This window comes from Bufo gargarizans, chromosome 5 (assembly GCF_014858855.1).
Source record: "Bufo gargarizans isolate SCDJY-AF-19 chromosome 5, ASM1485885v1, whole genome shotgun sequence".
Lineage (NCBI taxonomy): Eukaryota > Metazoa > Chordata > Amphibia > Anura > Bufonidae > Bufo > Bufo gargarizans.
Window position 1 is genome coordinate 119420724 of NC_058084.1, and position 19444 is coordinate 119440167.

General features: G+C 42.6%; 1 protein-coding gene across 2 annotated transcripts in view; it reads right to left on the minus strand.

Annotated features, from left to right (window-relative positions):
* Positions 1–593: 593 nt before the first annotated feature.
* Positions 594–19444, minus strand: part of LOC122938527 (chloride channel protein D-like) — a 215097-nt gene continuing 196246 nt past the window's right edge. For both annotated transcript variants that reach the window (XM_044294077.1, XM_044294078.1), the window contains one exon: positions 594–3469. In XM_044294077.1, coding sequence (XP_044150012.1) covers positions 3242–3469 — 228 coding nt within the window. In that variant the 3' untranslated portion in view covers positions 594–3241. The remainder of the gene's footprint in view (positions 3470–19444) is intronic.

The following is a 19444-nucleotide window of genomic DNA, read 5'->3' on the forward strand; positions in this document are numbered from 1 at the left end:
TTGCTTGTTATGCATTTTGTTATATATATTTAATAAAGAATAAAAAAAAATGTTTATGGATTTTAGTGCTATTGCTATATGTCTATTCCCATCTAAAACACAGCAAAAATGCATGTAAAAAAGCATCAACATGCAAAAACAATGGCATAAACACCACAAAAACTATATGTGAATGCAGGGTGGTTTCACAAACTGTTTTCAGGAGAAACACCGCTGTACTTTTTGTTCCACTTTTTAAAGCCACAGGCAGGAGTGGATCCAGATGGAAAGAGAAGTATAAGTTCTTGCTTTATATTTCCAATCTCGTCTAAATACACTCCAGTCTGTGGCATCAAAAGCTGCCAAAAAACAGTGGCATTTTTAAAAAAAATTATGTGTGAAAGTACCCTTTGCTAGGCCTATGGTCTCTGCCCAGCACTGCCTCTCTCTTCCCAGCCGACACAGCTGCAGAGTGCTCCAGGAGGTAGCGGTCTGGTGGTTCCACTGCAGCAGAGTCCTGATCACTGCATAGGGGTTAAAGGGTGACGTGAAATGTGTTCAGCAAGCACAATGGAACCACATCTGCTATTGAAACATATTACACAGAATTTTATTTTTTATGACAGACAATCAATGTATGACAGCAGAACATTTTCTTGAGAAGTAAAAAGAGAAACATGGTACAGTAAGTATGGTTTAATCATAGAGGTTTCTTATGAGGAGAACAAGAAGAGCAGTGTTTAGGGGTACCTCAATGGTTCATAGCGCTGCCTTTTAATCTACACCCCCTTCAAGTGAAGCCATGCCACCTCTGCCTAAGGGTGCAAGAAGTGTCTACTAAACACTTACTAAACATAGGCCTGTACAGCAGAATTTAGGCTCATTTTTATTAGTAAATCTAACAACCATGTTATGTTACTTCTGTTGGTAAATTTGAATTATATCCATAATTAGACACTAATAAAAACTATGTAATAAAAGTAATAGAGAATGCAACCCCCTCAACCATAAAAAATATAAGTAATGTTTTCATTACACAATAACATAAATGTTATAATGAATGGGGTTTTCAAGGACCCAGCGGACCCTGCAAACCCACCTTTTTTCCTGTGGAAGAAAGTTTTGAATAAACTGTGTAGATTGGTTGCTTGAGCTTACAGTCAAGCGACACTCCTGAAAATCCTGCTTCTGCCGACGTCACATCCTTTACCAGCTTTCTGGTCTGGTCGACATCATTTCCGTTGTATACACAGCCATAACTATTCCTTTCCCTGGCGCATGTGCAAATTCCTGAATCCACCTCATCGGCACATGCAGCAAGGAGAGGAGTAATAGTCCTGGCCTCATCCACAGCAGAAGTGATGTCCCTGTCCATTGACAAGACAGGAAACCTGGTAAAGGACGTGACGTCAGTGCAATTTTCAGAAGAGGATCTGCGATATGAACTCCGGCAGTCTATTCCAGCAGACGGCATTGCCAGATACCACCGTGCACCGCCAGATCCCCATTCATTATAATGGGGATCCAGAGGGAATCTGGACGCTTTCGGGCATATATGCCTGCTTTCGGACAGACATAAAATACTGTGTAGTATTTTTTGTCTGGCCGACAACCGGCATATATGCTGGATACGGTGACCAGATCTGAGTGCTGAAGTTCACAACACAGATTTGAACCTGGCCTAAAGCAGTAAAATCAGCAAAAAGGGTTTTTCCAGCTTCATATGGCATTACATAATGAAAAAGTCTCAAATGCCCCACCACTGCAGCCAATCATAGTGGTTGATGAAGTCAGTGTGTACAGAATGATTGACGGTCAATATGATGTGTCACAGCTATAGCAATGTGAACCCATGGGCTTTGAGTATGGGCTTTTTTTAAGGGGTATTCTGGCTGTATAATAAAAGTTATACAATTTACCAATATAATTTCTTCAATGTGATCACATAACTAGGACAGATTTTATTCACAGGAAGTAAACAATGAAAGGGGTTGTCTCATCTCAGACAATGGGGGCATATCACCCCCACTGTCTGATAGGTGTGGGTCCCACCGCTGGGACCTGCACCTATATCGAGAACAGAGTGGGCAAAGTGGTGGTTAAAGGACTCTGGTCCAGCCACCACTAAGAGCTCTCCCCATAGAAGTGAATGGGAGCACAACGCGCATGACCGGCCACTGCTCCCATTCACTTCTATAGGCCTGATAGAAATAGCCGAGCCAGTGCTTGGCTATTTTTGGCAGCCCCATAGAAGTGAGTGGAGTGCGGCTGCACGTGTGCAATCCGCCCTCCACCACTTTCAGGGCTGTGTTTAGTAGACAGGGGCGGGTCCCAGTGGTGGGACCCACACCTATCAGACAATGAGGGCATATCCTAGCAGTATGCCCCAATTGTCTCGGATGAGAAAACCCCTTTAAGGTTTTTATCAAATGACAGCATGCAGTGATATTTACAATTCCAATGAATTGATGCAGAAATTGCAATATATTGGAAAACTTTACATCTTTCTATTATACAAATAAGATTACGGTAATTAGCAGATACTGGAATACCCCTTTAAGTTATGGCCCTTTATCAGATTTTTTATTTTTTTTTTTTTAAATTGGATTTTTTTTTAAAGACTGGAATACCACATTTAGGCACTTTAGCACTTTAACGGTGATAATGCACTCCCCAGTGTAATTACTTTGCAGGCGCTTCCTGGATCATGTGCTGTACATTCAGCAGGTGATCCTAGCCCAGTTACAACCCGCGATGTATGCTGACAGCGCAGGCGCAGCCCAGATACAGTGCAGGTTGTAACCGGGCTAGGATCACGTGCCGAATGTCCAGCATATGATCCAGGAAGTGCCCGTAATTACAATGGGGAGCAGTATTTTTAACATTGTCGCAGTTAAATTTGCCAGGGCTGACTCAAGTGGCAAGGTTGGCGTAAAAAAGCCCATGCAACTAAATTTTGTCTTGTGGCAACAAAAATTGTGTAAATCTTAGTAAATGAACCCAATTAACTCTGCTTTTGAAAGGATTTAGTATTTCATATTTACACTATTATTTCCTTTTTTCATTTGAAACAGATAGAGAAGTCTGAAGATATATCCTTGCTTTTGTAAAAGAAAAAGTAATGTCATCCTTATTCCATATTTCTAGTTGCTTTCCACCCCATTGAGCTTGTGTTCTGAACTTTATAGTAGCTGAGACTACAGGTGACTGATGCCAATATCCACAATATTCCACTTCATTCACTGTGGTCTCATACTTATTTTTATTGTAACAGCTCTTCGTCTGAATCCAGCTTTCTAGAGTCCAATTTAATCAGCTTCTTCTCTAGCCACAGAGATATGAGATCTTTCCTGGTGATCATTCCAACAGCCCTGTTCTGAAGATCTACAACTGTGAGATGGCGAAGTCCCAGAGTTCGAAACACAATGTATGCTCGTTGAAGGGAGAAATGAGCTTGAACAGAGACAGCAGATTTATTAATATAAGGCTCCTGCGAAGAGAGAGGTTATAGGTGATTAGTATATATAGTATCATATCACATATTGTATAAAGCGAACTAGCATTTACAGCTTATCTGCATAAATGATGACCTGCTTAGTATGCAGAGATGTAGTCCTCTTTAACAAAGGCTTAAAGGGTGTGTGCAAGAATGGGGTATTTTTGGCAACTTCCCCATGCACACACACACACATGCGTAGTCTTGGCAGGACCTGTAAAAGGAAGCTTACCTACCTGCTTCCCAGCGCTGGCTCCCCGCTTCTTCTCCTGGCCTGTGGTACTTCACTGGGCTCCCTCAATCTAAATATCCGGTGTGACATCTCCCACGGCCAAATGGCTAGTAATTGGCTGCAGGCAATGTCAAGCCAGATATTCACGGCCAGAAGGCCAAGAGAAGAAGATAAGTAAGCTTCCTTTTAAAGGTCCGGAAAAGTGGGGGGTTTGGCATTACTGTGCAACCCCTTTAAGGTGGTTATACATATTACATGAATATCAACCTAATCCATAGATTGCAACAGGACTGACTGAACATCTAATGGTGACTTTCCTTGGATTTCAACATGTCAAATTCTTTGTTCTCAAGGGAAATACACCACTTCTGGAGATATCAAACCGTGGTTAATTCCCCTTTCCCTCTTGAGGACACGTACATTTTTAGCTAAGCCAAGCGTGCATGGGGGGCTCAGGAAAAATATATGACTTAACAACTGTTTTACCGGCATCTATGTAAGGTGTATGGCCATCTTTAGGTTCCCCCACAGATGCCTAGGGCCAAAGAGTTAAATGCGATAAGCCATTCTTTCCTGGTATTACCACTGTCTCTACCACTGTACTTTTTTGATAACTGTAATCCACATTTGTAATAAACACAGCTGGTAAAGTAACAATTCTTCATCTGCTTTGTTCTTTTTCTGCGTCCTCCACAGTTTTGAACTTTTAACAAGTGTCAGGTTCCAGAATCTTTCTTGTTTTGGTAATTGTTTTCACACCCGTGTAAAAGAAAGCCAAAATGATTTGTGTATCTATATTGTAAGAAGATAAGCCGCAAGCTCACCCCAGCCGAGACCAGATACAGTATAGTGGAGAGAGAGTGCCTGGCTATTAAGTGGGCACTCGAGTCTCTCCGCTATTATTTTTTGGGGAGAACATTCTGCCATGGATGAGTCAGGCCAAAGAGAAAAATGCCCGAGTCACCAGGTGGCAGTGATGGCCAGTTCGCCAGCAAACACACGCGGGCTGCATCTTGACTCACAAGACTCGTAAGCCCTTACCTGTGCCTGTGCCGGGAGCCAGTCTGAAACAAATGCGGTCAACGGGAACAGCCCAATGAAGGCCCTAGGCGGCTGTTCTCGGAACTGCCTGCTCCCCGTGACCGCATTTGATTTCAGACCGGCTCCCGTCACAGGCACAGGTAAGGGCTTACCTGTGCATCGCCGGACTTGTGAGTCAAGATGGCAGCCCACACGTGTTTACTGGCGAACACTGCAAACTGGCCATCACTGCCAGGTGGTTTCTGTCCTTACAGAACTTTAAGTTCTCCCTGGAACACAGGGCAGGCCGTTTGCAGGGAATCACAGATGCCCTGTTCTGCGTATACTGTATGGCATGTGTTCACCCCCTCAGGGTTGAATAAAGGGGGGAGGTATGTAAGAAGGTACAAGGAATCATCGTGGATGATAGGTACGTGTCACAGAGGTTCCTGGCCTCAGTGGAGTAAGAGCCGGTTTTTGGATTTATGGACTGCTGGAGGCAGAACTGCCAACAAAGTGATTTTTTGCTATGTGGACTTTATGGGACTGACGGAGATAGTCGAGTACAAGCCCAGTAGAGTTGATTAGAGCAGTAACAGGCATGTGTGTCTGTCGCTTCATTCAAACTAAGGATCACGGACCCCTATTCTATCAATCAAGGGTTCCAGTGGTTCAGCCCAGAGTTGACAACCGTCCAGAAATTTCTGGACAATCCGTAAAAATAGGTAACTTTTTTCCTGTGTCCGTGAAAAAAAATAGATGTGTCCCTGATTTTTTTTTAAGGCTGGTGGTACTTGACTAGATTATTTTGGTGGTAATTATCATCATTTTATAGCTTACAGTAAATGCTGGTAATGATGTACAGGGAGTGCAAAATTATTAGGCAAATGAGTATTTTGACCACATCATCCTCTTTATGCATGTTGTCTTACTCCAAGCTGTATAGGATTGAAAGCCTACTACCAATTAAGCATATTAGGTGATGTGCATCTCTGTAATGAAATGGGGTGTGGTCTAATGACATCAACACCCTATATCAGGTGTGCATAATTATTAGGCAACTTCCTTTCCTTTGGCAAAATGGGTCAAAAGAAGGACTTGACAGGCTCAGAAAAGTCAAAAATAGTGAGATATCTTGCAGAGGGATGCAGCACTCTTAAAATTGCAAAGCTTCTGAAGCGTGATCATCGAACAATCAAGCGTTTCATTCAAAATAGTCAACAGGGTCGCAAGAAGCGTGTGGAAAAACCAAGGCGCAAAATAACTGCCCATGAACTGAGAAAAGTCAAGCGTGCAGCTGCCAAGATGCCACTTGCCACCAGTTTGGCCATATTTCAGAGCTGCAACATCACTAGAGTGCCCAAAAGCACAAGGTGTGCAATACTCAGAGACATGGCCAAGGTAAGAAAGGCTGAAAGACGACCACCACTGAACAAGACACACAAGCTGAAACGTCAAGACTGGGCCAAGAAATATCTCAAGACTGATTTTTCTAAGGTTTTATGGACTGATGAAATGAGAGTGAGTCTTGATGGGCCAGATAGATGGGCCCGTGGCTGGATTGGTAAAGGGCAGAGAGCTCCAGTCCGACTTAGACACCAGCAAGGTGGAGGTGGAGTACTGGTTTGGGCTGGTATCATCAAAGATGAGCTTGTGGGGCCTTTTCGGGTTGAGGATGGAGTCAAGCTCAACTCCCAGTCCTACTGCCAGTTTCTGGAAGACACCTTCTTCAAGCAGTGGTACAGGAAGAAGTCTGCATCCTTCAAGAAAAACATGATTTTCATGCACGACAATGCTCCATCACACGCGTCCAAGTACTCCACAGCGTGGCTGGCAAGAAAGGGTATAAAAGAAGAAAAACTAATGACATGGCCTCCTTGTTTACCTGATCTGAACCCAATTGAGAACCTGTGGTCCATCATCAAATGTGAGATTTACAAGGAGGGAAAACAGTACACCTCTCTGAACAGTGTCTGGGAGGCTGTGGTTGCTGCTGCACGCAATGTTGATGGTGAACAGATCAAAACACTGACAGAATCCATGGATGGCAGGTTTTTGAGTGTCCTTGCAAAGAAAGGTGGCTATATTGGTCACTGATTTGTTTTTGTTTTGTTTTTGAATGTCAGAAATGTATATTTGTGAATGTTGAGATGTTATATTGGTTTCACTGGTAAAAATAAATAATTGAAATGGGTATATATTTGTTTTTTGTTAAGTTGCCTAATAATTATGCACAGTAATAGTCACCTGCACACACAGATATCCCCCTAAAATAGCTAAAACTAAAAACAAACTAAAAACTACTTCCAAAAATATTCAGCTTTGATATTAATGAGTTTTTTGGGTTCATTGAGAACATGGTTGTTGTTCAATAATAAAATTAATCCTCAAAAATACAACTTGCCTAATAATTCTGCACTCCCTGTATATACAGTAGGTATGTTATGAGCTATAGACATGTATTACTTATAATCTTTATCATCCATTATGGTTTTCCAATTTGTCCGTAAAAAATGTTTGCTGCCCATAATTTTGGGATAAGTTGTCAAATCAGACACTTATCGCTTAAAGGGTTTCTGTCATCAGAATTAACCCTATTAAACTAGCTGACATTAGCGATGTGCTAATGTCAGCTGAACCTAACTAGCCTATTCCTACTTCTATGCCTCCGTTACGACAGAAATCAAACTTTCATAATATGCTAATTAGCCTCTAGGAGCAGGGGGGTGTTGTCCCTGCTCCTAGAAGCTCAGTTCTCCCACCTCTGGACGCGCCCCGCTGCACTTCATTGACAGGGCCAGGCAGTCTTGGTCTCCTCCTGCCAGCCCTGTCTGCCATGTATCTCGAGCCTGCTCCGTCCCGTTCAGTATTCGGCGCAGGCGCAGTGAGTGAAGGACGCTCGTCAGGTTCAGCTGACATTAGCACATCTCTAATGTCAGCTAGTTTAATAGGGTTAATTCTGATGACAGTAACCCTTTAACCTTTGGGTAGGGGATAAGTTGTAATCTGACAACTTCTTTAAAGGGAGTCTGTCAGCACTCTTGACCATGCTAAACTGCATGGGTCAGCAGGACACACATACTTTTTGTGGTGCTTTTCTTAGCAGGACTAGTGTCAATATGAAGTTTAAGGCTACTTTCACACTTGCGTTCGGAGCGGATCCGTCTGGTATTTGTACAGACGGATCCGCTCCTATAATGCAAACGATGGTATCCGTTCAGATGGAACCGTCTGCATTATATTTTACTAAAAAAGTCTAAGTTCAATTTGTATTCAGACGGATCCGTTCAGACTTTACATTGAAAGTCAATGGGGGGTGGATCCGTTTGAAAAATGCACCATATTGTGTCACCTTCGAACGGATACGCCTCCATTGACTTCCATTGTAACTCTGGACGGATCCGTTTGCCTCTGCACGGCCAGGCGGACACCCGAACGCTGCAAGCAGCGTTCAGGTGTCCGCCTGCTGAGCGGAGCGGAGGACAAACGCTGCCAGACTGATTCATTCTGAGCGGATTCACATCCACTCAGAATGCATTAGGGCTGGACGGATCATTTCGGGGCCGCTTGTGAGAGCCTTTTAAACGGAACTCACAAGCGGAGCCCCGAACGCTAATGTGAAAGTAGCCTTATTCTGCTCTTGCAAGTGTGCAGAGCAGGGCTTCACTGTAGAGTACATTTTGCATTGAGCTTCTGCTCGGAGTATAAATTGTAGCACCCAACCAGCAGACCGACTGGCCCTTCACTCCAGAATTCTGGCTTCAAAAAAAAATAAAAAAATATTCGCAAAATAGGGCTTATGTGACTTTTTGCACTCATTTGCGCAAAAATGTTGCCACTTTTTGCATTTTTATACTACTCACTCCAGTTTTGAAATGTGAGCAGAAAAGTGGGTGTGATTAACTATATCAAAGAGTCTCAGTCCAGATGTGTCATTGAGACTTTTTTAAAAGTCACAAAAAAAGTTGCAATCTCACTCCACCAAGAGGGTGGAGTAGGAAAACTGGAGTAGACTTCCTAGACAAAAGGTCTGCAATATACGGGCACTGGCCATGTGTGCACTATATCATGGATGTGGACCCATTCACTTGAATAGGTCCGCAATCCAGAAGATATGATGCGGTTCAGAGCGTAGGCACGGAACGGAAGCCACGAAAGCACTACAGAGAGCTTCTGTAGAATTTCGGTCCGTGCCTGCTCACCGCAAAAAAATACATGTTTTTTTTTGTGGAATGGAAAGATTATGCAAACCTCAGACTCATGCAAAACTAACTTAAAATATTCCCCTTATCATAAATTCTATTGTTGATTGAGCATCTGAGTATAATGGAAGTCAATGGGAGAAACTGAGCATTAAACCAGGCACCCCTGCTCTCAAGAGGTGAGCGTGCCTGGTTCATAGTAAAAGGTCAGAAATGTATGGAAACACCACTAAAATGGTTTGTAAACAGCATGGGGAGGACATCTGGATGCATCTTGGACTCCAATTACCTATGACATACAATAGACAACCACACAAATGCCAAAAGCCAGGTATGTGCAAGCAAACAATCTATCCATGAGACAGATACGGTCAGAACACCTTACAAGGTCAGCCTTGTGCACGATAAGACATTCAAAACCAGCTCCCATCTGACTGGGAGCCAGTAAGCCTTAAAGTTGCTTCATATCTGTTGGATGGCTTGGGTGGACCTGCGCACCTAGATCATTATCATTACGGTGACAAAAAGTTGTCTGATTGTCCTAACATAATATTCAATAACCTTTCTATACAGTGTTGTCATGTAAACTAATTTGCATAAACATGGGCATATAGGAAAGACATGCAAATGAGCAGAATCTGCCTTGTTTTTCAGCTGAAAAACCTTTTGCATGGAAAATTTGCGATAAAAATTTTGCGATTACAATATTTGCGATCTACAATACTCATGAACAGCGCAATCTATTGGATTCATAGTCTTGTCATAAGACTATGAAACCAATAACATGTAGAGAATCATCAATCCTTACATAAAGATGCACTACCATGAGACTACACGACAATAAATCCACATGAACTCCGAAATGAGACTCTGTACACCTCCAGGAATACCTATAATAAAAAGAAAACTTTAAACCACATCACCTGTATAGAAGGGGGGGGGGGGGTGGGATCTTTAGGGAAAGGTGTATTGCACTGTTTATATGTGTTTTATCTTTGTTTTCACTGCACATATCTTTAAAAAAGGAATATGACCTGTAATTACATCCAATATGTACCTTTAAATGTAAATGTGCAAATTTTATCAAAACCTAATAAAATGTATAAAAAAAAGACTATGAAACCAATAGATGGTGCTGTTCATGAGTCATGAACAGGCCATTTATTGGATTCAAAGTCTTATGAAAAGACTACAAAACCAATAGATGGTGCTGTTTATGAGTAGTGTTGATCGCGAATATTCTAATAGTGAATTTTTATTCACATCATGCAAATGGTGTTTCAGCTGAAAAACAAGCAGACTCAGCTAATTTGCATATGCCCATGATTATGCAAATTAGTTTACATGACAAAACTGTATAGAAAGGCTATTCAATATTATGTTAGGACAATCAGAAAACTTTTTGTCACCCTAATGATAATGATCTAGGTGTGCAGGGCCACCCAAGAAATCCAAAAGCTGGTTTTGAATGTCTCATAGTGCACAAGGCTGCCATTGTAAGGTATGTTGACTGCATCTGTCTCATGGATAGATTGTTGGCTTGCACATACCCGGCTTTTGGCATATAGCCTTTGTGTGGTTGTCTATTGTATGTCATAGGTAATGGGAGTCCAGGATGCATCCAGACATCACCCATGCTGTTTTCAAACCATTTTGGTGGCATGTCCATCAATTTCTAACCTTTTCTGTGAACCTGACACCCTCTCTTCTTCAGAGCAAGGGGTGCCTGGTTTAATGCTTGGGTCTCCCATTGATTTACATTGTGTTCAATTGTGCTTGGGCATACACAGTATTCGGTCGAACACTGCAATGTGCCGAGCATAGCGATGCTCAACACTAATAAATTCCCACCATTGATTTTGTCACACCACCATTTTTACACTATTCTTGCCATTGGGGAGAGGTGCAGGTATAAATGGAACAGGGGCAAATTCACTAGCATTTACCCCTGGAAACGGACATAAATGATGACTAAAAACTACTCCAATAATGGACTGCTGGAGAATGCGTCTAATTGGTGTGACCCTCATCATAATTTAGGTGCATCATCTGGTAGCACAGAGGTCTATGATAAATGAAGTAACATTATATAGATCCATAGCTTTAAAAGTACTTTTATATACACTTTTTTGTAATTGTCCAGTAATGCATAATTTTATTGTATACCATTGTGCCACACTTGGGGTACGGCCACACAGTCAGGGTTCCTGATACAGTTTGGAAAAAACTAAATCAAGAGTGGATCATAAATGGAGAGAAAATATAAAGAACAGATGTAACTTTTCCTCCTTTTTCACTCCTGGTGTTGGCTTCAAAACGTCATCAGGAAACCTGATTGTGTAGCCGTATTATAAATGTATTGGTTTTCCTTCTATTATCCCCCAATAATAAGCTCAAATAGTAATAATAAAAATGCATTATGGGTACATTTTGAGAGGGTTATTGACTGTTCTTTCCCCATCCACTTATTGCTTCTGCACCACCAGAGATGTCTGCTTTTGGTATTGTGGATGACATGATATAGGTTGCATATCCACAGCCAGTACTGTATGCATTATACACCGCACAAAATGAAATCTACCAGGACAGAGTTGTGTCATACAACCTAGTACAGTGAAGAATCAAAGGGGTGGGCCAATTTTAATAAAAATTTTAACAAATGAGTTGGAAACATGATTACGGTCAATTTACTAATATATACCAATATGTATGGAATACTACACGTCATTGAAACACACTGCGCATGCGCAAGTTCCCAGTGCACCATGGCCCAGATTTAATAAGGTGTCTATTCATAAAATCTGTCTAAAAAGTGGCACAATGGGCCACAATTTTGGTGTAACTTGGCTCAATTTGGGTTTCTATACTTTTTCCCATCTTGCGTGAAAAAGAGGGGTGAGGCTTAGCAGGAAGGAGTGGAGACTTTCTGTAAAGGAGGCTTGGCTGTTTTACACTAAAATCTGCACTTGTCACAAGCCCTTCCATCTGTGCCCATTTTAAGGATGGGAGCAGTATAATTGTGACTTCCTGATGCTGACCTTGAAAAAAAAAAAAAAAAAAGTATATATTAGTACGCAGGCTGTAATCCTGTTTCCAACACATTTGTTCAAATTATACATAAAGCACCCATACCCCCTTTAATCAGTATTGGAAGATCAAATACATTTGAGTGAAAGTGAAGTTTTTCAGTTTTGGGCAGAATAACTCCTTCAAATACAATACAGAATCACCTACCACAGGCAAGAGATCCAACATAGTATGAGGAATCTGCTGTGAATTCAAATGATGTAGTGTCCTTCATAATGTATTTAATAGAAGATAATGCCGTTTTTCTAATATTTTAGCCAAACAAGTCAAGTACTTTATTGAGATAAAACATTTCCCTCTTTAGCCAGTGAAGTTATGAAATTTAGAAAGTCATCATTTCAATGCAAAAGAGGGATAAATGAAAGACACAGAAGAGATGACTTATCCTAATAGATAACATACATATGCCCCCCTCATTGTCAGTAAGACGTTTATAAAGAGGATCAAAGTAGCAAATCTTGTACAGAATTGTGCGAATGACAATGATCCTATCGTTATCTGTTAAAGGTTCACTGAGTCTTAGTAAAACTTTTGATATGTCATAGAGACACGTCAAAAGTTTTGATGGACAGGAGTCTGAGCACGGAGACCCCCCATGATCGCTAGAACCAGGATGAAATGTGCGCACATCATGATCCTGGTCCTCGCCGCAACAGGTGGGCTCAGTAGAAGTGAAATGGGCCCATCTTGATTCCGCGAGGAGAGAGAGCGCGATATACAGGCCCTTTTCTTTTTTCGTTCTAGTGATCGGTGGAGGTCTCAGTGCTCAGATCCCCTCCCATCAAAACCCTTGATATGTCTCTGTAATATATCAAAGGTTTTACCATAATTCAGTGACCCCCTTAAGAGCAGTTCTGAAAACTCCTTGTCGGTAGGGACATGAACGGTATTTTACATTGCACCATGCAGATTGCAACTTGACCAAGCCAGATTTACCCATGAGAACAGATGAAACCTTACCTTCTGCGCTGTGAATCAAACTGTGAAACGAAGTGCTGAAAGCAAGGTTTGTTAAACTATATACCACAGGCTTACCTTCAGCTATTGTGACTGGACTGAATCCAAGTATTAAAATTGAGAATTAAATCAAGCAATGTGATTTTTTTCTGTGGCAGTAGTATATTACATGTTTAAAACCACTTTACAGTCTATTTCATTTCCTTGATAGTAAAGTATACTGAGCTGAAGGATGTGGGTGGCTGTGAGAATTAAGGAACCTGTTCAGTGTACATCCAGACAGACACATTCCTCCTGTTAGTGAGCAGCCAGGACTGATATTCTCATGTAAATAGAAACGACAGAATCTGCTTTTCCCAGACGAAAAATTCCATCATTCATGGTGCTGATAAACTAATTGCAACATATTTTACACATCATTGTTATATATCTAGGATTATATTTATTTGAAACATTATTTTCCAACCTATCATTAGAAAATTGGGGGGAAAAGGGTTCCTTTGTTGGGCCAATTTTCTGAAGTATAAGCAATTTAGCAGAGATGTACTAAAAGGGACCCTGTTACCACGAAATGCAGTGCATTCTGCAGGCAGCATGTTATAGAGCAGGAGGAGCTGAGCAGATTGATATACAGTATTATGGGAAATGATTTAGCAAAACTTGTACTTTATACATTTATATCTCAGCTCTTTCTGAGCTCAGTTGCCCATGTGAGCAGGCTTATCAGTGATTGACAATCTTTCCTGTATAAGTGCATAGATGTCAGTCACTAATAAGACTGCTCACATAGGCAACTGAGTTCAGCAAGAGCAGAGATTTAACTGAGTAAATGACAAGTTATGCAGAATCATTTCAGACCTCTCTCATGACTTTTTGAAAGATTTGGGTTGAATTTCTAAAGAATCAATTCTCTCATCTCTAATTTCACACAAAACTGTGTGTCAATCTGCTCAGCTCCTCCTGCCCTATAACATGCTGCCTGCAGATCGCACTGCATTTTCATGAGGACAGGTTCCCTTTAAGAATTACAGAAATATATGACTTGGAAAGTCTTGCGTGGAAAAAGTTGATCCCAAACTGCAGTTTGTACATCTTCTCAAGTGGAGCATCTGTTGCAGCTGGAGCACAGGCCACTGGGACCAGCTAACCAGGACCTGAAAACGCTCCACAGATCTCCAGGGAGTAAACAGAGTAGGATGACAAACCTAGTCAGAAGCACAAGAAGCTGGGATATAGCCCATTACAAGACCAGGGAGACATATTTTATTCTCTCTTAGCATGTGCTGACGACCTGCCATTTTGAGAGAAGGATCTTTTAACATTTTGTATTTATACATCCCACTTGGATAGTCTAATATTGTACATGGAAGTATTTCTTTAAATATATATTTCAACAAAGGGCATACTGTATGTTTTAGTGCATTTCCAGAAATTGAGGGACAGACACAGACATAGTGCTTCTGTCATTAGTAATCTGTGCAGCATTGCTGCTGTTTTTGCCACTGTTGGGCCACCAATGCTCTTCTGTGGGGTGGTTGCTATGTGGGACAGAACCCCTTTTGTAGTATTACTGATGGATTTTAATTATTGAGCTTCAGTCCAAATAATGTATTTAAAGGCTATGTTCACCTTCAGAGGCTATTTTTTTCTGATTGCATCTTACTCATTTTGGGCTAAAAATTATTCTTTCATTTGGCCTTTATTAAAAAATACTGAGCCATTTTGTCACAAAGGGTTAACTGTCTAGCTGTGTGATTCATACTGTCACCACCAGACATCTGAGAAGCTCTGTCAGACGTTCTTCAGAACCTCCTGCTTGAGGTTCCTTTTTGTTTTGCTTTCGTTTTCTCATCTCGTTAGCCTCTCTCAGCTGTCATGTAGTTGCACTGATTGCATCCCTTTAAATCCCTTCTCATACTGCATCACTTTGTGGTTTATACAACTTCCTGGAGTGTGTGCATGCTGGATGCTACTACTGAGTCTTCTACAGATAAGTTTTGTTCATTCATTTGTGTTTTCCTGTTTGCTGGATCCCAGGTGACCCTGACTGCCTCCGTATCAAGTGCCCTTCACTATTATAGGGTGTTCAGGTGTTATACAGTCGAGGAATGAGGATATGCGATCATCTACCATTGAGATTTTTGCATAGGCTCAGCAGTTAGGGAGAGAGCCAGGTCTGTTGCAGGGCTTTCCCTTTGGTTCCTTAGTTTTGGATCCAGTCATTTTGTGGATCTTCATTTTGTGTCTTCTAGTTTTCTGTACACCTTCCGTGACATTATAAACCGCCAAAACCATCTTAAGCATAAATCCGGTTTCAACCTTGATTGACCGCATGCAGGGTCTTTCACTGGAGGTAGCAGATCTCCGGAAAACTGTCTCTCAGTTTGAGGTGACCGTTTCTGCTTGCGTTCATGGAATTTGTTCTGAGCCTAAAATCTCGCTTCCGGATACGTTCTCCGGGGGTAGTGAGAATTTTGTTCATTTTAGAGAGGCTTGCAAACTCCATTTTCGCCTACTTCCCCATTCCTCTGGTGATGAGGAGCGGAGGGTGGGGATCATCATCTCGCTGCTCAGGGATAACGCTCAGTCCTGTGCCTTTTTGCTGCTGGTGGGGGCACGGCCCCTCTGTTCAGTGGATGATTTTTTTTTAGCCCTGGGTCAGATATATGATGATCGGGATCGTATTGCTCTAGCTGAGTCTAGACTACGTCTTTTATGCCAGGGTAAACAGTCCGCAGAGATATACTGTTCTGAATTTCGGAGATGGGCAGCTGATACTGGTTGGAATGATGCTGCACTCCAAAGTCAATTTTGCCATGGTCTTTCAGAGGGATTGAAAGATGCATTTGCCTTTCATGAGAGACCTACCTCCTTGGACACTGCCATGTCTCGGGCCGTTCGTATTGACAGGCGTCTTAGAGAGAGAGGAGAGATCACTCCTTCCTGTCATACTCAGTCCAAGGACAGTGTGGCGGTCTCATTCAGTGCACACGGGTCTCAGTCGCTCTCAATCCCTTCTGAGCAGGAGCCCATGCAGCTGGGTTTGCTTGCCTCTGACAATAGAAGATTCAGCTCTCATGGGAAGGTTTGTTTCTGTTGTGGAGGTATAAATCATTTGGCAAATGTTTGTCCCTCTAGGAGATTCAGGCAGTTTTTTGAGACTAATAAAGAAACAAAAAGAAAAAAAAATCCTCTAAAAACGTTCCATCTGTTACTATTGGCAAGGTTGATGCGAAAATTGAAGGTTTTCCGTTTGCTTGTAGTTCCCGTTTTGTCCTACCTGCCAGGGTGGCGCTAAAGAGCAAGAACATTTTTTGTGAGATTTTTGTAGATAGTGGAGCAGCTGTCAATCTCATTGATAATCAATTTTCTATAACTCATGGTTTCCAGGTATGCATTTTGGGAAAGGATATACCTGTTTTTGCTATTGATTCCGTTCCACTTTCTCAGAAATCGTTAAAGGGCATAGTTCACATATCCGTTTGATTGTGAGTGATACTCATGTTGAGGATGTGTCATGTTTCGTCCTAAGCGGGTTGCCTACTCCTCTAGTGTTGGGGCTACCCTGGCTCACTAAACATAACCCCACCATTGATTGGCAAGCGAGGCAAATAAATGGTTGGAGTGACTTTTGCAGAGAGAATTGCCTCACGACATCTGTTTCTGAGGTTTCTACTAAGACTGTACCATCTTTTCTCTCTGAATTTTCGGATGTGTTTTCTGAGAGTGGTGTTCAGGAATTGCCCCCTCACAGGGAGTACGATTGCCCTATTAATCTCACCCCAGGCGCCAAGCTGCCTAAATCTTGTTTATACAATCTCTCCCAACCTGAAAGGGTCGCTATGCGTGCTTATATCTCTGAGAGTCTGAGAAAGGGACACATACGACCCTCAAAGTCACCTGTTGCCGCTGGTTTTTTCTTTGTTAAGAAAAAAGATGGTTCTTTAAGACCATGTCTGGATTTCAGGGAGCTGAACAGTATCACAATTCGTGACCCTTATCCGCTTCCTCTGATCCCGGACCTGTTTAAACAGATTGTTGGGGCTAAAGTCTTTTCCAAGTTGGATCTAAGAGGGGCATACAACCTGGTCAGAGAAGGAGACGAATGGAAGACGGCCTTCAATACCCCTGAGGGCCATTTTGAGAATTTGGTTATGCCTTTTGGTTTGATGAATGCTCCAGCCGTCTTTCAGCATTTTGTGAACAGCATTTTTTATCATTTAATGGGGAAATTTGTATTAGTGTATCTAGATGACATTTAGATTTTTTTCTCCTGATTTCAAAACTCATAAGGACCACCTACGTCAGGTCTTGCTAATCCTGCGGGAGAATAAATTGTACGCTAAACTGGAAAAATGTGTGTTTGCGGTTCCAGAAATTCAATTTCTGGGGTTTCTTCTCTCCGCTTCTGGTTTTCGCATGGACCCCGAGAAGGTCTGCGCTGTGCTTGAGTAGGAGCTTCCTGAGAATCAGAAGGCGCTGATGCGTTTTTTGGGTTTTGCCAATTATTACAGGAAGTTTATTTTGAATTATTCCTCTGTTGTTAAACCACTCACTGATATGACTAGAAAGGAGGTAGATTTTTCCTCCTGGTCGGTAGAGGCGCGTAAGGCCTTTTCTAGTATCAAGGAGAGTTTTGCTTCCGCTCCCATCTTGGTACAACCTGATATTTCTCTGTCCTTCATAGTTGAGGTGGACGCTTCTCAGGTGGGTGTGGGTGCGGTCTTGTCTCAGGGTCCCTCTCCTGCCAAATGGCGACCGTGTGCCTTTTTCTCAAAGAAACTCTCCTCCGCAGAGAGAAATTACGATGTGGGAGATAGGGAGTTGTTGGCCATCAAGTTAGCTTTTGAGGAATGGCGCCATTGGCTAGAGGGAGCCAGACACCCTATTACCGTGTTTACTGACCATAAGAATCTGGCCTACTTGGAGTCAGCCAAGCGTCTGAACCCGAGACAGGCTAGATGGTCTTTGTTCTTTTCAAGGTTTAATTTTGTTGTTACGTTCCGCCCTGGAATGTGAATGTGAAGGCAGATGCCCTGTCACATTGTTTTCCGGGAGGGGGGAATTTTGAAGACCCGGGTCCCATTTTGGCTGAAGGGGTGGTGGTCTCTGCTCTTTATCCTGAATTGGAGGCAGAGGTTCAGGTAGCCCAGTCAGAGGCTCCTGATCTTTGTCCTCCTGGGAGGTTGTTTGTGCCTCTCGCTTTAAGACACAAGATTTTTAAGGAGCACCACGATACTGTCCTTGCTGGGCACCCGGGGGCAAGAGCCACAGTGGATCTCATCGCTCGGAGATTCTGGTGGACGACGCTTCGTAAGTCAGTTGAGGGTTTTGTGGCAGCCTGCGAGACCTGTGCTCGTGCCAAGGTCCCTCATTCACGGCCATCAGGTCCTCTCCTTCCGTTACCCATTCCTTCCCATCCTTGGACACATCTGTCCATGGACTTCATTACGGACCTGCCTCGTTCCTCGGGGAAGACTGTGATTCTGGTGGTGGTGGACAGTTTTAGCAAAATGGTGCATTTCATTCCTTTTCCTGGCTTGCCCAATGCTAAGACCCTGGCGCAGGCATTTATTGATCACATTGTCAAATTGCATGGTATTCCTTCAGACATAGTCTCTGATAGGGGCACGCAGTTTGTTTCCAGATTCTGGAAGGCTTTCTGTTCTCGCTTGGGGGTTCGGTTGTCATTCTCTTCTGCTTTCCACCCGCAGTCGAATGGCCAGACAGAGCGCGTCAATCAGAATCTGGAGACATATCTGTGCTGTTTTGTGGCAGAGAATCAGGAGGATTGGTGTTCTTTTTTGTCCCTTGCTGAGTTTGCTTTAAATAAGGAGTCCTCTGATAAGTCACCATTTTTTGGTGCATATGGGTTTCATCCGCAGTTTGGGACATTCTCTGGAGAGGGGTCTTCTGGTTTACCTGATGAGGACAGATTCTCCTCGTCTTTGTCATTTATTTGGCAAAAGATTCAGGATAATCTAAAGAGCATGAGTGAGAGATATAAGCGTGTGGCAGATAAGAGACGTGTGCCTGGTCCGGACCTGAATGTTGGTGATCTGGTGTGGTTCTACTAAGAATATCAAATTGAAGGTTCCCTCCTGGAAGTTGGGTCCTAAGTTTATTGGGCCTTACAAAATCTTGTCCGTCATCAATCCTGTTGCCTACCGTCTTGATCTTCCTCAGACTTGGAAGATCCATAATGTTTTTCATAAGTCCTTATTAAAACCTTATGTCCAACCCATTGTACCCTCGTCTTTGCCTCCTCCTCCGATTGTGGTTGATGGTAATCTTGAATTTCAGGTCTCTAGGATTGTGGATTCTCGTGGTGTCCGCGGTTCTCTCCAGTACCTCGTTTATTGGGAGGGTTATGGTCCTGAGGAGAGGATGTGGGACCCAGTGACGGACATTAAGGCCACTCGTCTCATCAGGGCTTTCCATAGGTCCCATCCTGAGAAGGTGGGCTCTGAG